This window comes from Sander lucioperca, chromosome 18 (genome assembly GCF_008315115.2).
Source record: "Sander lucioperca isolate FBNREF2018 chromosome 18, SLUC_FBN_1.2, whole genome shotgun sequence".
NCBI classification, from domain to species: Eukaryota; Metazoa; Chordata; class Actinopteri; order Perciformes; family Percidae; genus Sander; species Sander lucioperca.
Window position 1 is genome coordinate 610,001 of NC_050190.1, and position 19,516 is coordinate 629,516.

The 19,516-nt window shown below is 41.2% G+C and overlaps 1 protein-coding gene across 7 annotated transcripts in view; it reads right to left on the reverse strand.

The window, feature by feature from the left end:
- The window catches only part of ppp2r5eb (protein phosphatase 2, regulatory subunit B', epsilon), a 62,848-nt gene that overhangs the window by 15,611 nt on the left and 27,721 nt on the right, over window positions 1–19,516 (reverse strand). For all 7 annotated transcript variants that reach the window (XM_031280314.2, XM_031280310.2, XM_031280313.2 and 4 more), the window contains 2 exons: window positions 3,130–3,326; window positions 243–344 (listed from right to left, as the gene is read on the reverse strand). In XM_031280314.2, the coding sequence (XP_031136174.1) occupies window positions 243–344; window positions 3,130–3,326 (299 nt within the window). The remainder of the gene's footprint in view (window positions 1–242; window positions 345–3,129; window positions 3,327–19,516) is intronic.

The window sequence follows — 19,516 nt, forward strand, 5'->3', positions numbered from 1 at the left end:
ATATATATATATATATATATATATATATATATACATACACACACATATATACATATATATGGTACTGTTTGGTACAGATCCTCGCAGAAGTCACACTATAATCACGGAAATTTTATTCATTCTAATATTTTTCAATGAAAACGAGATTATCATACAAAAATTATCCTTCCCTCCAATATCGTCAATGTTTTCCTCATATGGTGCAGCCCTAATACACCCACTTTCTTTGCGGCAGTGTTTACCTGTAAGTGTGGCCAGGAGGCCTCGAGCGTGGGCTCGTCTTCCTCTGGGTCAAACTCGTTACTGTCGCTGGGCGGAAGGGTCCGGAATATGTTGTGAGACACCTGGAACAGAAACACAAAAAGGAAATGTGTATCAGCTCCAACGCCTGGTTACCGGTGAGAAGATTGTATGCGTGGTTCTGCAGATGCAGTCTACGGAGCCCCAACGTCCTAAAACAGGACTTCATATATATGATCATATACAATAATAACAGCACTAGTTGCATGTTAGCTTTCAGGACGTCGGGTGCTCTGTAGCATCCACAACGCAATGTGAATTTTGGCCTGACTTTGTTTCCCAGTATCTGCTGTGTGTGTGGGTGTGTGTGAGCTGCCTGTGTTCATTCGCTACAAGCAGACAAAACACCCACTGAACAGACATTAGCAACATGCACACAGACTCCACTTCCTTTCAGTTTCCCTCCTTGTTTTTTAAACTGATTTGTCACAGAGCCTGAAAGATTTTCAGTTTGTGTGGATGCATCTTTGCTTCAATTGGCACGTTTGCATCTACTCACATCTTTTCATTGGCTTTGTATGCAATCGAGACGCCACTAAAATCTGCTTTGTGCCCCCTGCAGGACGTCACACCTGACCAGGTTGTCTGTGGCTGTTTTCTCCTGATGTCAGAACTTGACTCAACACACAAAGAACAGAAATATTCACAGCACTAAAATCTGTTCACTTTTTAGAGAAATCTTTCCATTAAAATCCTGCTTTGTTTATAGTGTATTCTGTTCATGCTTTTATTTTGAAACAAAAGAGGCAGATTGGAAACATTAGTCATGTGTGTTTTCACTATTAATATGGCTTCCGTACTTAATCATTTATTACAATACTGACTCAAGAAGATAGTTATGTTGACATATTTACAGTAAAACAGTTAGTTGTTTTTATACAGTCAGATAAAAACAACCCGATTAAACGCGCATCACTTTGAAAGTGCTGTGTTCAGTTTTCCTTTTCCTTCTGAAGGAGGTTTCTGCTGGGACACTCTCCTGTGTGTGTGTGTGTGTGTGTGTGTGTGTGTGTGTGTGTGTGTGTGTGTGTGTGTGTGTGTGTGTGTGTGTGTGTGTGTGTGTGTGTGTGTGTGTATCAGGGTCACAAGACAGTGAGGGTGGAAAATGGGTCAGGACATGAGTACACATTTTTGAGTGCGGGGAGTTTACGGATCTGCAGGAGTAAGTGAGTATGACTTTTATATACAGGCACTGAACAGCCGTAAATGAATAAAAATCAGCTTGGAATGCAACTTCTTGAGATTTAGGCATGTGAGTGCAAGTTTGTGAGCACAAACGAGATGTGATTTCTATGTTTCTACTTCTGTCTGTTCGTACTGTGAGGGGATGTTAGCTTTCTAAATAGTCAAGTTAATCTTATCGAAATAAATAGCATTTCTCTAGCGTTTGTGTTAAAGGGGTTCATGGGTATAAAAAAAAACAACCTTGTAGCCAAAACCCAACAATCTCAATCTGAAGCCACCAAATCAGTAAAAAAAAACTTTGTACTTTGGTCATTAAACTTGGCTTCATTCGATGTCTTGTTTTTCAGCGGAAATATTTATATATACACAGTATATATAAGTCAGACATTGATTAGAGCAGATTCCCAGTCCCCTGACAGGTTAGTAGGATAATTGGCAGGAAGAAAAAAAAAAAAAGGTCCACTCCACAAATTTGAATTCGGATCTCTAATTTTCCTCGTGAAATATTGGATAGTTTTAGCTCTTTAGGCCTAAAATTATGTATTCAAGTGAGACAGAGGTCCAAACTCTTCCCTCAGAGTTCTGACACCTCTGGTGAGAGGTTGCAAATGGACGTGTTTTTATTTTTTATTTTAAAGAGGTCACAAGCTAAAAAGGTTGGAAAACGAATAATGTTTGTGTCTGTACCACAACTTTTGAAAGGTAACCTTTCGACCTTTTGAGACATTGTTGGCTCCCTGTCTACAGACCTCCAGCGTGTGTTTGGCCATTGTCAGGGTTTCTACAGTCAAATTCAAGACTTTTTAAGACCATTACGAATGAAATTTAAGACCTATATCACGACATTAAAAACGTAGTCGGATGTCAGAGTCCGGAAACATTGTCTGAAACAATTCCAAGATTTCCTCATTGGCATTATAGGACTGGTAGTCTATATGCTCGACCTTCCACCTCCGTTACCTTCCTCTTTCTTTGTGTTGGCGTTCTAACCTCCGGTGGATTTGTGAGGACTATGGTTAACTGCTCCTCAGATCTCTGCAGGGTAAATCCAGACAGCTAGCTAGACTATCTGTCCAATCTGAGTTTTCTGTTGCACGACTAAAACTACTTTTGAACGTACACGTTCCACCAAAACAAGTTCCTTCCTGAGACTATTTAGCAGAGGCACCGTGGCTCTGTCCGGCGGTTAGCACCGCCCATGACGATTGTGATTGGTTTAAAGAAATGCCAATAAACCAGAGCATGTTTCTCTCCCATGCAGGAATGCTGTGTGGACTAGCCAGACCCTCCTCCACAGCACTGTAGAGGAAGGTCTGGCAAAGCGAGATTATAGGACTGGTGTCTAGACGGGCTGCAATATAAGTTGGATGTTGGTCTCGTTTTTAGTGGCAATACAGTGAATTATATTAGCGACAGAAAGAACTACAACACCACAGAATTAATAAACATTCTGAAGCGCTGCGGGAACATTTCAATGAAAATGAAGCCCTGTAAAATTATTTAAGAGCTAGAACACAATACTTGTGTGAATAAGACTTTTTAAGGCCAACAATTTTGATTTACAAACTTTTTTTTAAAAACTTTTTAAGACCCCACAGGAACCCTGATTGTGTATGCTGAATGGCCGCGTTGCTCCGTCCTCACCATTTTTACGACCTCGGGGTAGGCCTGCTCTGTCAGGTAGCCCCGGCTGACCGTCACGTAGTCCACCAGCTCGTTGAGCGTGGAGCGCTTGTACTCCTTCATCTTGAGGTCCGACAGCGTGTCCATGAAGTCAAAGACAGTACAGCACTGCTGCAGCTTCTTCAGGAACAGCTCCGGCTGCTCCGGCGCTGGCACGTCTGGAGAGAGAGAGAGAGACACACACAGAGAGAGAGAGACAGAGAGAGAGAGAGAGAGAGAGAGAGAGAGAGAGAGAGAGAGAGAGAGAGAGAGAGAGTCAGTTCAGTTGGTGCAGAAATACATGTGATGTTTGACTCCCGCAGAGGTCAGGGAGCTGCAACACCGAAAACAGTACAAAATCAAAGAGTTGGACTGAATACCACTAGTGGAAGTAGAGACAGAGAGACGGGGAGCTTTACCAAAGTGAACTATAAACTTTCTAGTGCTGAAATATTTAGTCAACTTTAACTTTTGGGAAGAGAAGTGTGGATGAGGAGAATATTTCGAACTAAAGTGGATGAGCGCAAGTGGCAGTCGCTACTTAAGCAGCGGCGGTGAAGTCTCCACAGCGCCTGCTAGCAGCAAATGGTGCAAAACAGTAAGGAGATATGACGCGAGTTACCTCAAATTTGGATTCAGCTGGAGCAGGACGGAGGAAGTACAGCCTGACTGTGGCTGTAGACAATAAATAATGTTTTAGGAATAAACCCACCTCCTGCGCGTGAACGGGCCGTAGCTGCTACTCTATTTTAACGTGGGCCATAATGGTGGTACTTACAGAGCCTGCTATTTTCTGAAGTGGTACGTGGTGTAAACAGTTTGAGAAACACCGATTTAAGTTATTTATTAAGCAACAATGACAGACAACCCCTGGTTCTGGCTTCTCCAGTTTTATATCATTCACATTTTTTTAACTTTTGGGTCAGCAACCCACAGCACAATTTCATAGACAAAACAATTAATACAGAAAATAATCTGCAGATTAAATCAATAATAAAGACAATCCAGCACCAATAATACTCATTTTATGGGATAATTTCCCCCTTTATTGAGTCCTTGAAAAAAATGTAAAAAAAAATGATCATCCCATCCATCCATCCTTTGCAAACTCCTAAAAAAATGATAATGAATCAATTCTCCAAAAAAAAAAATCAACTTAAAAACTTAACTTAAAGACACATGCACAAATATGTGAAAGACGGAAAAAAGTATGAGTGCTTTTCATGTTTAGAAGCCAATAATGAATGTATTCACAGGACGTGATGTTTAAAATATCCAGCAGCAGCAAGGTTAGTCAGTTTGGTATAATTAATATATATATATATATATATATATATATATATATATACCACCATAGCACCATAGCTCAAAGATCTTGCAACTTCCAAAAATGTGAGTTAAGCAAAGTTATTCACGTATGGATTTCACGGAAAACCAAGGATGCTACAACCGCACGCCTCTCTGCTCTGCATTAGCTTTTTACTTATTCATCTTTTCTGCAAACCCTCTTTGTAAGGGGGGGGTGCCACAGCCTCATTATCCAGCAGTGAGTGTTTCGGTATGGATGAACAAGTCGACAGGTGTCTTTATTGTGATCCAACAGTGAGAGACACAGCAGAGGGTCACACAGAGTTCAGACCTGCAGGGAGACGCTCGACGCTCTTCCCTGATCGCGAGGCCTGATGTTCCTGTCCCAGCAGGACCGGGCCATTATTATGTAAGAGATAAGCTGCTGCTGCTGCTGCTGTTGCTGTGTGTGTGTGTGTGTGTGTGTGTGTGTGTGTGTGTGTGTGTGTGTGTGTGTGTGTGTGTGTGTGTGTGTGTGTGTGTGTGTGTGTGTGTGTGTGTGTGTGTGTGTGTGTGTGTGTGTGTGTGTGTGTCTAAAGTGTGCTTCCAAATGACACTTCAAAGTGCTTGTTTGTCATTTGGAATTCAGCTTCACGTCATGTTGACTCCCAAACTGCATATGAATGACTGAGAAACTTTTCCAGTAACTTTGAAATGAATTTCTCACCTTTTTACAACATGCAGAGTGATTCATTCATTTATACATTACCTTTGGGCTCCAGGAATCCCTTTTCTAACATTTCATAGACTAAATGATTATTGGAGGAAATAGTCGGTAGATCAATGGATAATGAAAATAAATGTTAGCAGCAGCCCTAAGGCTGTTTATCATTCCTACTCTTTATTATTACTTTGGTTTGGTGGTTGTATTAGATGTTGATAACATGTTCAAACCATTTAGACAGTAAGAGGTTTGCATGTTTGCTCATTTCCCAGATTTGGGACTACATTTAACAGAATTGAGATGTTTGTGTGCTGTTGTAGCTCTTGTGCTGGTTAGACTAACAGAGGCCCCCTTAAATACATTCACTTTAACAGGGTTTCTGCAGGTTTCACCAAGTCAAATTTGAGACTTTTTAAGACCATCATGGATTAAATTTAAGGCTTATATCACGACGTAAAAGTACAACGAAAGGCAGAGTGACAAAATGACTTGCAAAGTACATACATTTATTCAAATTAAATAAAAGTGGCATGGAGTAATAATAATAAGAATAATAATAATAATAATAATAATCGGTACATATACAGCAAATTCTATTTGGACTAGCAAGAGAAAGAACTACAACACCCCGGAATAAATAAAAAAAACATTCTAGAGCGACGTGGGAGCATTTCAATGAGCATTAGAGGTAGCGTTACATAGACGTAGGGAAATTAAGACCGGTGTTAAAATGACTTAAGACCTAGAACACAACAGCTTAAGACTTGTTAAGGCTTACATTTTTGATTTTAGATTTTTTAAGACCCCGCCATTACCCTGTTTTAAAGGTTTTGCAGGTCAGTAGGGGCCCTGCATGCGTCAGTCTTTTTTCCTAGATCAAATTGAATGAATGAATCCTCAGACCTTTCAAACAGAAAGTGCAGCTTCCTGTCCTGGGAAATGGCCCTCGACAGATCTCATCAAGTGCATTTAAAGTGATCATTGTGAACATGTTTTGATCCAAATGCCACCAGTTACTCACGACCTACTGGCCTCCTGCTTCAGCTCAGCTCATTGAGGCTGAAGTCAACCAGGCAAGTCACAAACAAACCCAGAGTCCTGATTGACTGGCAGGAGTCCGGGGCTCTGCAGCCTTTATTCCTCCTCCCCCCCCTCCACAAACTCGCTGGCAAGGAAGAACCAAGAGCTCAATGCTCGCTCCCACAATACCCACGTATCAGAGCAAAGGCAATACTCTGTTGACTAGGGCTAAACGATAAACCGTTTTCAAACCAAAATCGCAGTTTGAAAGAATGTGATTAGCTCATCGTGAAGACAGCAATAAATCAAATGTGAATATTTAGTTGAATGTTTGACATTACATTTGGTTTAACACTTTTTGTTCCTCTTTTTATTATTAGTTTTTTTACCGTTTTTTAATAAGATAAATGCTGGAATGTTACATATCACAGACTGTCTGATTTTTTATTACTTTATTTAACATAATTGTATACAGTGGTGCTCATAAGTTTATGAACCCATGTTAAAGTTGAAAAAAAATCTTCTTGATGAAATTGATCTTAATGCCTTAATTGAAAACATGAGGAAAAATCCAACCTTTAAGGACACCAATTTTCTTGGTGAATGAATAATGTATCGTAAATAAATAAATGTTTTTCCTTAAAATACAGGGGGCATAAGTCAGTCCACCCCTATGTTAAATTCCCATAGAGGCAGGCAGACTTTTATTTTGAAAGGCCAGTTATTCCATGGATCCAGGATACTATGCATCCTGATAAAGTTCCCTTGGCCCCCACATCATCACATACCCTTCACCATACCCCACATCATCACATACCCTTCACCATACCCCACATCATCACATACCCTTCACCATACCCCACATCATCACATACCCTTCACCATACCTAGAGATTGGCATGGTTTTATTCAGTTAACCTAATATCTGGTTTGATTTGCATTGAGAGATGATCTTATGGAAAGTACCCCATGCCAGTCTCTAGGTATGGTGAAGGGTATGTGATGATGTGGGGTATGGTGAAGGGTATGTGATGATGTGGGGGTATGGTGAAGGGTATGTGATGATGTGGGGGTATGGTGAAGGGTATGTGATGATGTGGGGGTATGGTGAAGGGTATGTGATGATGTGGGGTATGGTGAAGGGTATGTGATGATGTGGGGGTATGGTGAAGGGTATGTGATGATGTGGGGGTATGGTGAAGGGTATGTGATGATGTGGGGGTATGGTGAAGGGTATGTGATGATGTGGGGTATGGTGAAGGGTATGTGATGATGTGGGGGTATGGTGAAGGGTATGTGATGATGTGGGGACCAAGGGAACTTTATCAGGATGCATAGTATCCTGGATCCATGGAATAACTGGCCTTTCAAAATAAAAATCTGCCTGCCTCTATGGGAATTTAACATAGGGGTGTACTGACTTATGCCCCCTGTATTTTAAGGAAGAACATTTATTTATTTATTTACGATACATTATTCATTCACCAAGAAAATTGGTGTCCTTAAAGGTTGGATTTTTCCTCATGTTTTTAAATTAAGGCATTAAGATCAATTTCCAAAAGATGATTTTTTTTCTATTCCTCTTTTTAGTCAAATTTAGCAGGGGTTCATAAACTTATGAGATGTATGTAGATGCTGCTATTGAATGGAGGCATATCAGAAATTTCAGTTTACAGTAAAGTACTGATAGGAATTGTTTTGTTATTATTATAACTTTAGCTTTTGTGATAAATGCTCTGTGTTCGACTGTTCAATATTCCATGCTTATTAAAAGACAAACACTGGCAGTTCATATCCATGTTCTCGTCCTTGCATAAGAATATAGAGCAGTGTTGACGGTGTCTCATGTTATAATGCTCCATGACACGTTTTCTCTGTTACACAGTGAATATTGAACTCTAGCTAAACTTTTAAAAAAGAAAATCGCAAATCAAAACGTAATGGCAATATCTGGCTGAAATTTTTTTGCCCCCCAAATCGTTCAGCCCCTACTTTTGACTTTTAGCAACATTTTCATTTCAAACCGAGATATTCCATCATATGCAACCAGGATGGAAAATAATCTACAATCTGTGGTGGATAGCACCTCACGGTTAACCAGCCAACAAGATCAAAGAAATTCCTCTTTGCGCAGCATGTGATATGATCACTCGGGGCTCCAAATACCTAAAAAGAGTAAGATGGCTGCAAAGTCTGCATGTCCTGAGCAAGATATTCAGTCCTGCTCAGTCTTTTTAAGTTGCCCTGGATAAGAGAATCCAAAATTCTGTGAATAATAAGAATAAAAGCTCTGATAGGCCTACTGTACATGACCTGCTCAGCACCAAACAGCCGACAGACACAGTTAGAGACTAGCTGCTGAAAAAAGTGAAACATCTAGCAGGTGTGAGCCAAATTTCCTCAAATACACCAACTTTCAAAGACTTTGCAGGCCACTGGTGGCCTTGTATCAGTCAGGGTATTTTTGCAGTTCAAAAAACTTGGCTGGCTCACATGAATGTTAAAATCTTTAGGAAAACGTTGTGACGATCAGACCATTTGAAGAGAAAGTGTAGTTTCCTGTCCTGCGAAACAAACCTCGGCAAAGTGCATCTAAAGTGGAATGTAATGTAGAATATATAAAATGTAAATGTTACAGTTGTAAAACAAACTATACAACAAGATTTCACTTGAGTCCAAGTATGCAAATCTGTAGGGCGGTGCAAAGTATATACAGAGGTCAGGGGACGCCAGAATAGTAACTGAATAATAATATCCGGAATAATATTTCCATAGCCCCTTTCATTGCGGTGCAGTGAATATGTACATGCTTGTTTTGTGTGTTGTCTACAGTGCGTGCGTGCGTGCAGGTCCCTGTGAGTGAGTACAGTAGTGTACAGTACGCTGTACTTCATTACAGTAATTACTGGCTGCAGGATTCAGGGTCGGCTTGTGTTACGGAGCCCGGGGCCTCGGGATCCTGCAGCTCTGTCGCTATAGGAGCATGTGAACGGCCTTAAAGGAAGCTATTAATAGACCGATAATCACACAGGACACAGTAATCCCTCTACAGAGACACAGAGAGATCACAGCCAATGGGCTTGGAGCAGGGCGAGAGAGTATGAGTGTGAATGTGGGAGAGGAACAGAGAGAGAGTGTGGGTGAAAGTGTGTGACTGTATTTGAGCATGTGAGAGAATGAGTGTGTGTGTGTGTGTGTGTGTGTGTGTGTGTGTGTGTGTGTGTGTAGTCCTAGAATAACCCAGAAACTACCCTTCATACACATCAGCAAGGAAGAAGAACCAACACACACCAATTTCAGCTTAATATTTTCTACATATATTTTCTTTATCTTTGTTTGTACTGGTACTGGGGGGTTTACCATCATAATTAGAGTTTACCATCATAAAAGACAAAAATAACAAGCATACATTCATATTTGAGGAGCTGGAACAGGTGAAGTTTTGGCATTTTGCCGTCATAAAATGACTTAAAACTCTGAGTTAAGTCATTAGTCTATTACCACAACTGTTGGCAATTAATTTTCTGCCAAACCACATCTTTTCCTCGTGCCATGGTCGTTGGGAACATCTGACTTAAGTGATCAATGGATCATTGAATCTATTGATGAAGAATGTTCTTGGTATTCTATCAATCAACCACGGTTTCACACTTCCTCCAGTATAGTTTACTACACTGCAGCTAATGGTTTCTCTTCAGAAGTGATTAAAAAGGCACACCAAGTATAACAGGACGCATTAAGAAGTTAAACATTTAAAGAAAAACAGCTTGCATATATTTCTGAGCCCGTTTGGCACATGGCCTCAGTCTCCGCTCTGCAGCCCAAAGCACCTAAAAGACACCTGAGCTGGTGTTACTATTAGTTGTTCATGCTTATACCAAGACCCAGGCAGAATCGGGATTAAATGTACCAGCCACAGCTGACAGTCTGCAGCTGCTCTCAAATCATAAAAACTGTATGTCACCGCAAAGAACAGACAAGTGATTCCAAGTGAATGGACAAAACCATTGGGGGAAAAAACTATTAGTTAGCCAGATCAAAGCTAAACGACAAATGTACATGTATGAATTATTAGAATAATCCCATTAAAACACCTGGACCTGTTCTCGTTTTCAAACTACATAAACCTGAAACTAATGACAATGTTTGCAAGTTCACACGTTTAATTCATAAGACATAAGACGTTTTAAAGCCACTCAATGCAATGAATGCACTGACCGGACCAATTTGTCATAAACTGAAGCTTTCATGTTTAAAAGTACCCATATCATTGAGGGCATTTACTTTTACCATCCATCTTTATCCCCAAATCCATTTAGCTGGAACAAATGTGATCTTGTTTTTTTAAATCCAGCAGCCACTGTGGGCAGCGGATGGAATCAGGGTTGAAATGAGTGTCTGGCAGTCGCTGATCTACCCCGTCAGCCTCTCTGTGTATAAACCAACCATCATGTTGGGGATTATTTACGGCTACATCACAGCAGCAACAGCTATTAGAAGTGAGTGTGGCCAGTGAAGTGTAGGGTTGACTGCATGAAGAAAGTTTTTTATATTGGCAAAGTTGCACTAGGCAACAGGCTACATCTTCATCATTCAAGTGCAGATGGGACCTGCTGGTTAACGGCTAGTCTATATCGACTATATTCCACTTCCGGTGCCGCTAGAAATTCCGCCGGATGTCCGTTACCTTCTGCTTTCTTTGTTCTGTAATTCTAACCTCCGGTGGATTTGTGAGGACTATGGTTAACTGCTCCTCAGATCTCTGCAGGGTAAATCCAGACAGCTAGCTAGACTATCTGTCCAATCTGAGTTTTCTGTTGCACGACTAAAACTACTTTTGAACATACACATGTTCCACCAAAACAAGTTCCTTCCTGAGGCTACAACGACTATGTTTGGTTTAAAGCCAATAAACCAGAGCATGTTTTTCTCCCATCCCAGAATGCTGTGTGGACTAGCCAGACCCTCCTCCACGGCGCTGTGGAGGAAGGTCTGGCAATGCGAGACTAGTTCACGGCTGACAAAACGTGTCTGTTTCTATACAACAACTTGTGGTGCAGATTTTGTGGTGCCTTGTGTTCTGGTTGAGAATGACTGTTGACACCAGGTCAAAAAAATATAAATGCATCCTGTTTGGTATGGAGCTAACTGGTCTCATATCAACACGACTATTCTGAGATGCTTTATGAGTGCAGCCCCGGCCTGTGGAAACACTGATGCTCTGCTCTGGCTTCAGCCTCACCCCGGTTTACTCCTTCCTGCCTGCCGGTTCTGTTTCTCATCTGTGGTAGAGACTCTCATCTGGGCTCCCTTTGGCAGAGGAAGAGAGAAGTCGCTGCTATTTAATTAATGGTGGAAATAAGCTTAACAACTAACAGCATGGGAGAGAGAGAGAGAGCAGTGGGATGGCTCACCACAGGAACTCCTTTAAGTAAGGCTAATTACATAACACCATCAATCTATTGAACACAGGGTCAGGATTTAGCAGCTTGCATATGTACACCTCTTTTTAAGAAAGACTTTAATGTTGTTTAATAGGCTTAACATGATTTACAGATCTTTAGTGGGAAGTCTCAAATCAGCCACTGATTACTTTAATAGCTAAACATGTTTTGGCAGTGTTTTATAGCTCACATGGTCAGTCCACAGTGAGGAACAGTTATCAAAATGAAGTGCAGACCTGCTCCAAAACGGCACAAATGCAACTATTGCAAAAAAAAAAAACAACACACATACAGAATGTGTTTTTAAAATGTCACTTTGTACAGATTACAAAGTAATTATAAGGGTGAAAAGAACTGTCAACGGTTGAGGATCTACTCATGGTAATGCTGAGTAAATGCACAGCAGAGCATTGCTTCTTAAGGATCCAACAACTGAATCAAAGTCTTCACTCTTACTGCTGCGAGAAAAAACACTAATGGGAACATATACAGACAAGATCACAGTGTAGCTTCTGGGGATCTTTACAAGGCAGCGCCTAAGTCAAGAGACTGCAAAGTTATCTGACAAACGAGTTTACACTGACAGTGACTCAGCTGGGCACTGTGGCCAGACCCCCCAATTCTGCATCACTGTATGTAGCTCACATTCTGTGGTGCATTTAGCCAAATGCTGGTGGACTCTGGGCCAATGGTAGGTTTTTACTGCCAGCTGCAGTTTGGGCAGAAAATGCATCTGGGAGAAGTTACAGTAGAATGATTTAAATCCTACAATTTACAGTTACATTACAATCATTTGGCAGACGTTTTTGTCCGAAGTGACTTACACAAAGCGCATTCAAACCACGTAGGAGAAAGAGCTAGATATCATCCAACATTGGGAGTGTATCCCTTTCAAACAGATTACTAAAAGCATTTTAGGACCCCTATGTGGTGTGTTCAAGATACACTCTTGTGGACTAACAAGTGAAAGCAGAAGAACAAAATTAGACTTATTTTTCAGATTTCACTCAAGTTTCCCCAAGTACACACTGCTTTTTGTGAGAGGTTACAAGATAAAACGATCAGAAACCACCGTGTTGAAACGTATGGGGTACATTTAGAATTCAGCTGATGAAATGATATCTCTTTGACAGAGGGGCCATTCAAACTGTATTGGACACAGGCTTTGACCTCTGCTATCGCCCATCAATCAGCTGATTGACTTCCTCAACACATGGTGCATGTTGTTGCTGTTGACCTATTCTTGTTTAGTTATGGCTGTATCATAGGTACTATGGTCAGCAGGTGAAAAAAAGTCACTTTCTTATAGGGTTGCACGATTTGGAGCTAACGTCATATTGTGATTTACAACACTGTGATTGCGATGTAATGGTATTATGAGTCTACTTGCTTGGCAATCAAGGAAAATGCACAAAATACTAACATTTTGAAATGGATATTTCTCAACTTGAACATACGTACATATTAAACGAGCATAAAAAGAAATATATAAAGAAAAATGTCCCATACGTTTTTTTGTTTTTTTTTAATAACTTAATATTTTACCAAATTAAATGACAAAAAAATGACGTCAGTGTGTGAGTGGTGAAGCGAGGAGAGCGGCCGCAGGTGAGCGGTGTTGGAGTTAGGGTAGCGGCTGTGTGAGGGAAAAGAGATGTTCAAGTGAGTTAACAGTGAACAATAAAAACGCCCAGCTACTAAAGAGGGCGGCTCCATCATAGAGCTGGCCAATATACTGATGTTATGTCGATATCGTCAGGGTGGGAAATTAGCACCCGCCACCAGCCAATGGTGGGTACTTTCTCAAAGTGGCGGGTGACTTTGCCTTGTATACCAGCCACAGTGGGGGGTGGATTGTAAAACGTTCCTTGTAACGGATTGGACAGCTTTTGTCAAAGAATGCTGTTGCTAAGAAACAATGCACAATGCTTATAGGAGTGGCGTTACGTTACTGCTAATGAATGCCCAACATTTCCGGATTTTGCTGCTTCATAATAAAAACATTCAAATACCAAAGGAGGACTTTTATTGTGAAGAAGTTATAGGAAATGAAAGCGTTCACACCCGGGGCTTTGACCACGCAGATTTCCGTCAACTCCAGACTTTTGTCAAGTAGTTTTCAGCGATCGTCCGTGACACCATGTAGCGGAGCTGAGCTACAGACCAAACGAAAATTATCTGTTAAAAACATGTGGCTACATATCCCCGGTGTTAAGAGGCCCGCCGCGGAGTCAGCATTAGCTATGAATGTACAAACTGTTGAGGGCGAAGTAAAGAAAAAGAGAAGGTAGCCTACTTTTCGAACAAGTGGCGCATTGACAAAACGTACAGCGAAAGACCGTCATTTCAGACCGTCCTGCCAACCTGTATTAAACATCAATGAACGCTCAAACGATTTTTCAGCCACTGAAAGCTGCTGCTGTTTTAATCCTGTCGGGTCTCTGCTGCTCAGTTCCACACCCACCCACACCCACCCACACCCACACACACCCACACACACCCACACCCACGCACACCCACACACACCCACACACACACACACAGTGGATGCAGGAAAAACGGAGATGAGACGTACACGATGACCTAAATTGAGGACAGCTATGCTTGTTATTGTGAGTGCAATGATAAGTTGAAGTCCAATAAGTACTTTATCAAACCGTATGAATGTGTGTCCCAGGCCAGGTTAGGAAATTAACTAACAATGTAAAGATCAACAAGCCACTAACACATATGTTCAAATTTGATTCATTCAATAAATTATTATTTTTTGTCTTAAGTCCACCAGCCATTTTCATATTATACCAACATTTGCAGCATCCTGAGCCTTTTTGGAAAGCACAGAGTAATTTTATTCTCCCCAAAATAAGTTTACTTTTTATTTTTAAAGAACTATACAAAAAAGCAACTTTCACTGTCTCTCGCAACTTCATTGCAACAAAAATACAAAAGACGGAGTGGCCTTTAGCTCACCCAGTAAGAGCGTTCGCCCCATGTTGGCTGAGTCCTGCAGCGGCCCGGGTTCGACTCCAACCTGCGGCCCTTTGCTGCGTGTCATCCCCCATCTTTCTCCCCCTTTCATGTCTATCCACTGTCACTACAATAAAGGGAAAAGCCCCAAAAAAATAATCTTTTAAAAAAAAAAAAAGAAATTGCAACTTTTATCGCAATTTTTTACAAAACCTCCCGCAAAAATCAGGCATTTTGGGCCGCAACAATCTCCAAAAAAGGCCGTGAAATCCTGGAGGGACTGATTAATGCTATGTTACTGAGAGATGAGTCAATATTATTTTTGTTCATTAAACATGTAGGCCTACAATTACTGTAGAATATGACCAAACTGACCAAATACAATTTTACCATGGTCTCGCAGGCTTTTTTTACATCACTTTTTATTTGCCTATATTAATAAAATATGTTATTAATAATAAAAAAATAATGTATTGAAGCAATTCAAAATATGCTAGTGCACTTTTTATAAATTTGAATTCCGGAAAAAGTGGCTGGTAAAAAATATAAGTGGCTGGTAAAATTGGGCATCCACCAGCCACAGTGGCAAAAAAGTTAATTTCCCACCCTGGATATCGTGATATGAGACTAGATATCGTCTTAGATTTTAGATATCGTAATATCGTAAATGGCATAAGTGTTGTCTTTTCCTGGTATAAAAGGCTGCATTACCGTAAAGTGATGTCATTTTCTGAACTTACCAGACTGTTCTAGCTGTTCTATTATATGCCTTTACCCACTTAGTCATTATATCCACATTATTGATGATTATTTATCTAAAATCTAATTGTGAAGTTATTTTGTTAAAGCACTGATTGTCAACCCTACAATATCGTCACAACATCGACATTGAGGTACAGTGAGGAAAATAAGTATTTGAACACCCTGCTATTTTGCAAGTTCTCCCACTTAGAAATCATGGAGGGGTCTGAAATTGTCATCGTAGGTGCATGTCCACTGTGAGAGACATAATCTAAAAACAAAAATCCAGAAATCACAATGTATGATTTTTTAACTATTTATTTGTATGATACAGCTGCAAATAAGTATTTGAACACCTGAGAAAATCAATGTTAATATTTGGTACAGTAGCCTTTGTTTGCAATTACAGAGGTCAAACGTTTCCTGTAGTTTTTCACCAGGTTAACACACTGCAGGAGGGATTTTGGCCCACTCCTCCACACAGATCTTCTCTAGATCAGTCAGGTTTCTGGGCTGTCGCTGAGAAACACGGAGTTTGAGCTCCCTCCAAAGATTCTCTATTGGGTTTAGGTCTGGAGACTGGCTAGGCCACGCCAGAACCTTGATATGCTTCTTACAGAGCCACTCCTTGGTTATCCTGGCTGTGTGCTTCGGGTCATTGTCATGTTGGAAGACCCAGCCTCGACCCATCTTCAATGCTCTAACTGAGGGAAGGAGGTTGTTCCCCAAAATCTTGCAATACATGGCCCCGGTCATCCTCTCCTTAATACAGTGCAGTCGCCCTGTCCCATGTGCAGAAAAACACCCCCAAAGCATGATGCTACCACCCCCATGCTTCACAGTAGGGATGGTGTTCTTGGGATGGTACTCATCATTCTTCTTCCTCCAAACACGGGAGTGGAATTATGACCAAAAAGTTCTATTTTGGTCTCATCTGACCACATGACTTTCTCCCATGACTCCTCTGGATCATCCAAACGGTCATTGGCAAACTTAAGACGGGCCTTGACATGTGCTGGTTTAAGCAGGGGAACCTTCCGTGCCATGCATGATTTCAAACCATGACGTCTTAGTGTATTACCAACAGTAACCTTGGAAACGGTGGTCCCAGCTCTTTTCAGGTCATTGACCAGCTCCTCCCGTGTAGTTCTGGGCTGATTTCTCACTTTTCTTAGGATCATTGAGACCCCACGAGGTGAGATCTTGCATGGAGCCCCAGTCCGAGGGAGATTGACAGTCATGTTTAGCTTCTTCCATTTTCTAATGATTGCTCCAACAGTGGACCTTTTTTCACCAAGCTGCTTGGCAATTTCCCCGTAGCCCTTTCCAGCCTTGTGGAGGTGTACAATTTTGTCTCTAGTGTCTTTGGACAGCTCTTTGGTCTTGGCCATGTTAGTAGTTGGATTCTTACTGATTGTATGGGGTGGACAGGTGTCTTTATGCAGCTAACGACCTCAAACAGGTACATCGAATTTAGGATAATAAATGGAGTGGAGGTGGACATTTTAAAGGCAGACTAACAGGTCTTTGAGGGTCAGAATTCTAGCTGATAGACAGGTGTTCAAATACTTATTTGCAGCTGTATCATACAAATAAATAGTTAAAAAACATACATTGTGATTTCTGGATTTTTTTTTTTAGATTATGTCTCTCACAGTGGACATGCACCTACAATGACAATTTCAGACCCCTCCATGATTTCTAAGTGGGAGAACTTGCAAAATAGCAGGGTGTTCAAATACTTATTTTCCTCACTGTATTTGGTCAAAAATATCGTGATATCTGATTTTCTGCATATCGCTGTGCCCTACTCCATCAGTTGTTAATACTGTGGGTGAAAGTGAAGGGTGTCACAACGTGGAGACTGCAGTGCATGCACACAGCACACCTTTTTGTTCACTTAAATCCCACAATTTTTGCATTCATGTAATTGCACACAGCGTCAAGCGTGATTGCAATTAGATTAATCGTGCAGCCCTACTGTCTTGTTTATTAATAGAAAATTCACTGCTGTGCTTCACTATTCTTAGGTTATACTGTTCTACACACAGCGCCGCAGAGATTCAAGTCTAAGAAGGTGTAGGATGACCAGGCGATGCACTTTAAGAACAGTCCACACACACTCGGTGTAAAGGGGAAAGCCCCTTGTCTATAAAAGCAGTGAGCGTGAGCGTGTGTGTGTGTGTGTGTGTGTGTGTGTGTGTGTGTGTGTGTGTGTGTGTGTGTGTGTGAGCGGGCGGGCTTGAGTTACAGCAGGAGAGAGAGTCCAACAGATGGACTCAGCAGGTCACTCAACCCCTCCGCCTGAAGGTCCATTTGTAGGATATTGTGTAGCGGCTCTGACGGTGTAATGTATGTACATACACTCAGGGTTCAGCCATCATAAAGGTATAAACAGCCGACTGGAGATCAGTAAAACCGTCAGGAAGGCATGCAGGGCTATCGATGGAGGAATGTGGTGTGACCTTTGCTCTACTCGCTGCAGGTGGCTTCTAATTAACCCCATTTACCCAGAGAAAGTCGCTGGTTTTTTTCAGCCGCTCCCTGCCTCGGCTGCCCACAACAACCAACCAGTCTTCTATTGTTGGTCCCTGGAGTAGTCAGAGATTAAGGACACCCTCACAAATAATGGAAATGTGGTGGGTGTTATGGAACCTGAGAATTTTTAATTTTCTGCCAGCAACAAACTTTAGCAAAGTCATACATCTGCATCTCCATCAAAACAGAAACCATGCGTCAGGTTTCCTGTCGAGGAGAACAGTTTCCCAGCAGTCGCTGCTCGCTGTAAGCCACTGGGGTTAAACATTACATAAAGGATTACAGTGAGAAGAGATGATAATGGCTGACTGTCATAACATCTGTTCTGTTTGGTCTTCAAAAAAAAAAAAAAAAAAACACACAACAGGAAGACAGACGTGACCCAGCAACATGGCCGTCATCAGCTGCCCATACAGATCTCCACCAGAAGCTGGCACACGACCAGCTGGTCAACTATCATGACACCGTCATTCACATGCATGTACACACATATGGTTGTTGCAGTTGAGCAGTGTTCAGTGCCAGACACACAACATAATACAAAAGTCAGTGGGACTCCTGCTGCAAGTGGAGACATGTTATCTGCTGTTCTATTGACCAATGGGAAAAAAAAATTCTGGCTTTTTCGTGGAAATACTTTAGGAGTTTATAGATAGATTTTCATTCAGATCACATTTAATCAATCTACCTGGTGTCTGGTGCAAAGAGAACAAACAATGAACAAAGACGAAGGCTTATAGATGTGGAGGGAGTTTGATTGTGGATTGACAAATATATTCAACAAGCCACACTTCCATTACAATGTCACTTTGAGGATGTAAACAGCGGACTGCACCAGTCGGAGCGAAACAGCTGTAAGCATGGCAAGTCAAACACAGTCAAACACACGTTGACCTGGGTTCACAGTCTACCAAACCTAGTGCAAGTCGTGCAATACAGTACTGAACTCGTTGGCTGCACTTACGTTCATGTTTTCTTATCCTTATCGTGAGCATCCCATTAAATGAATCCATAAAAAAGAAAAAATGCCCAACGTGACGTATTCCAAGAACTTGTGTCAGCTCAAAAACCCAAAGACATTCAGTTTACTATGATATAAAAGCAGCACATGCTTGAAATGTTTTGATTGATAAATGACTTAAAATAAGTGTATAGTTTTGATGCCTATTTGGCCATAAATCACAATGTCAGGATAGCGCAAAAATGGTAAAACATACTGCAGTTGAACAGAAGCGAAGAGCATTAAAGTCACTAAACTGACTCAGCAATGGCAATGGTTACAAATATCTAGCTCAAGCTTGCTAACATTAGCCACCATAAGCTACTGTTCAATCCACATGAAGTCGGGCTGTAGCTGCAAAAATCCCTGTTTACTGAGTTTAACTGATGATCAGAATTGTTGGCCAGCAAGTTTCCGTTGATCGACATATCAACTAATCAGAAGAATGACATCCATCCACCAATAAAATCCAATGACATAATGTCAGGTATGTGCTAGGGGTGTAAATCACACATTTTATCACAATACGACATTATATTGATTCTTTGGACAACGATACAATATTAACTGATATCACAAAGACAATGCCATGTCATTTTGATCCCATTCGGGGGCCTGCAACTGTAGTGAGACAATACATAAGTCCAT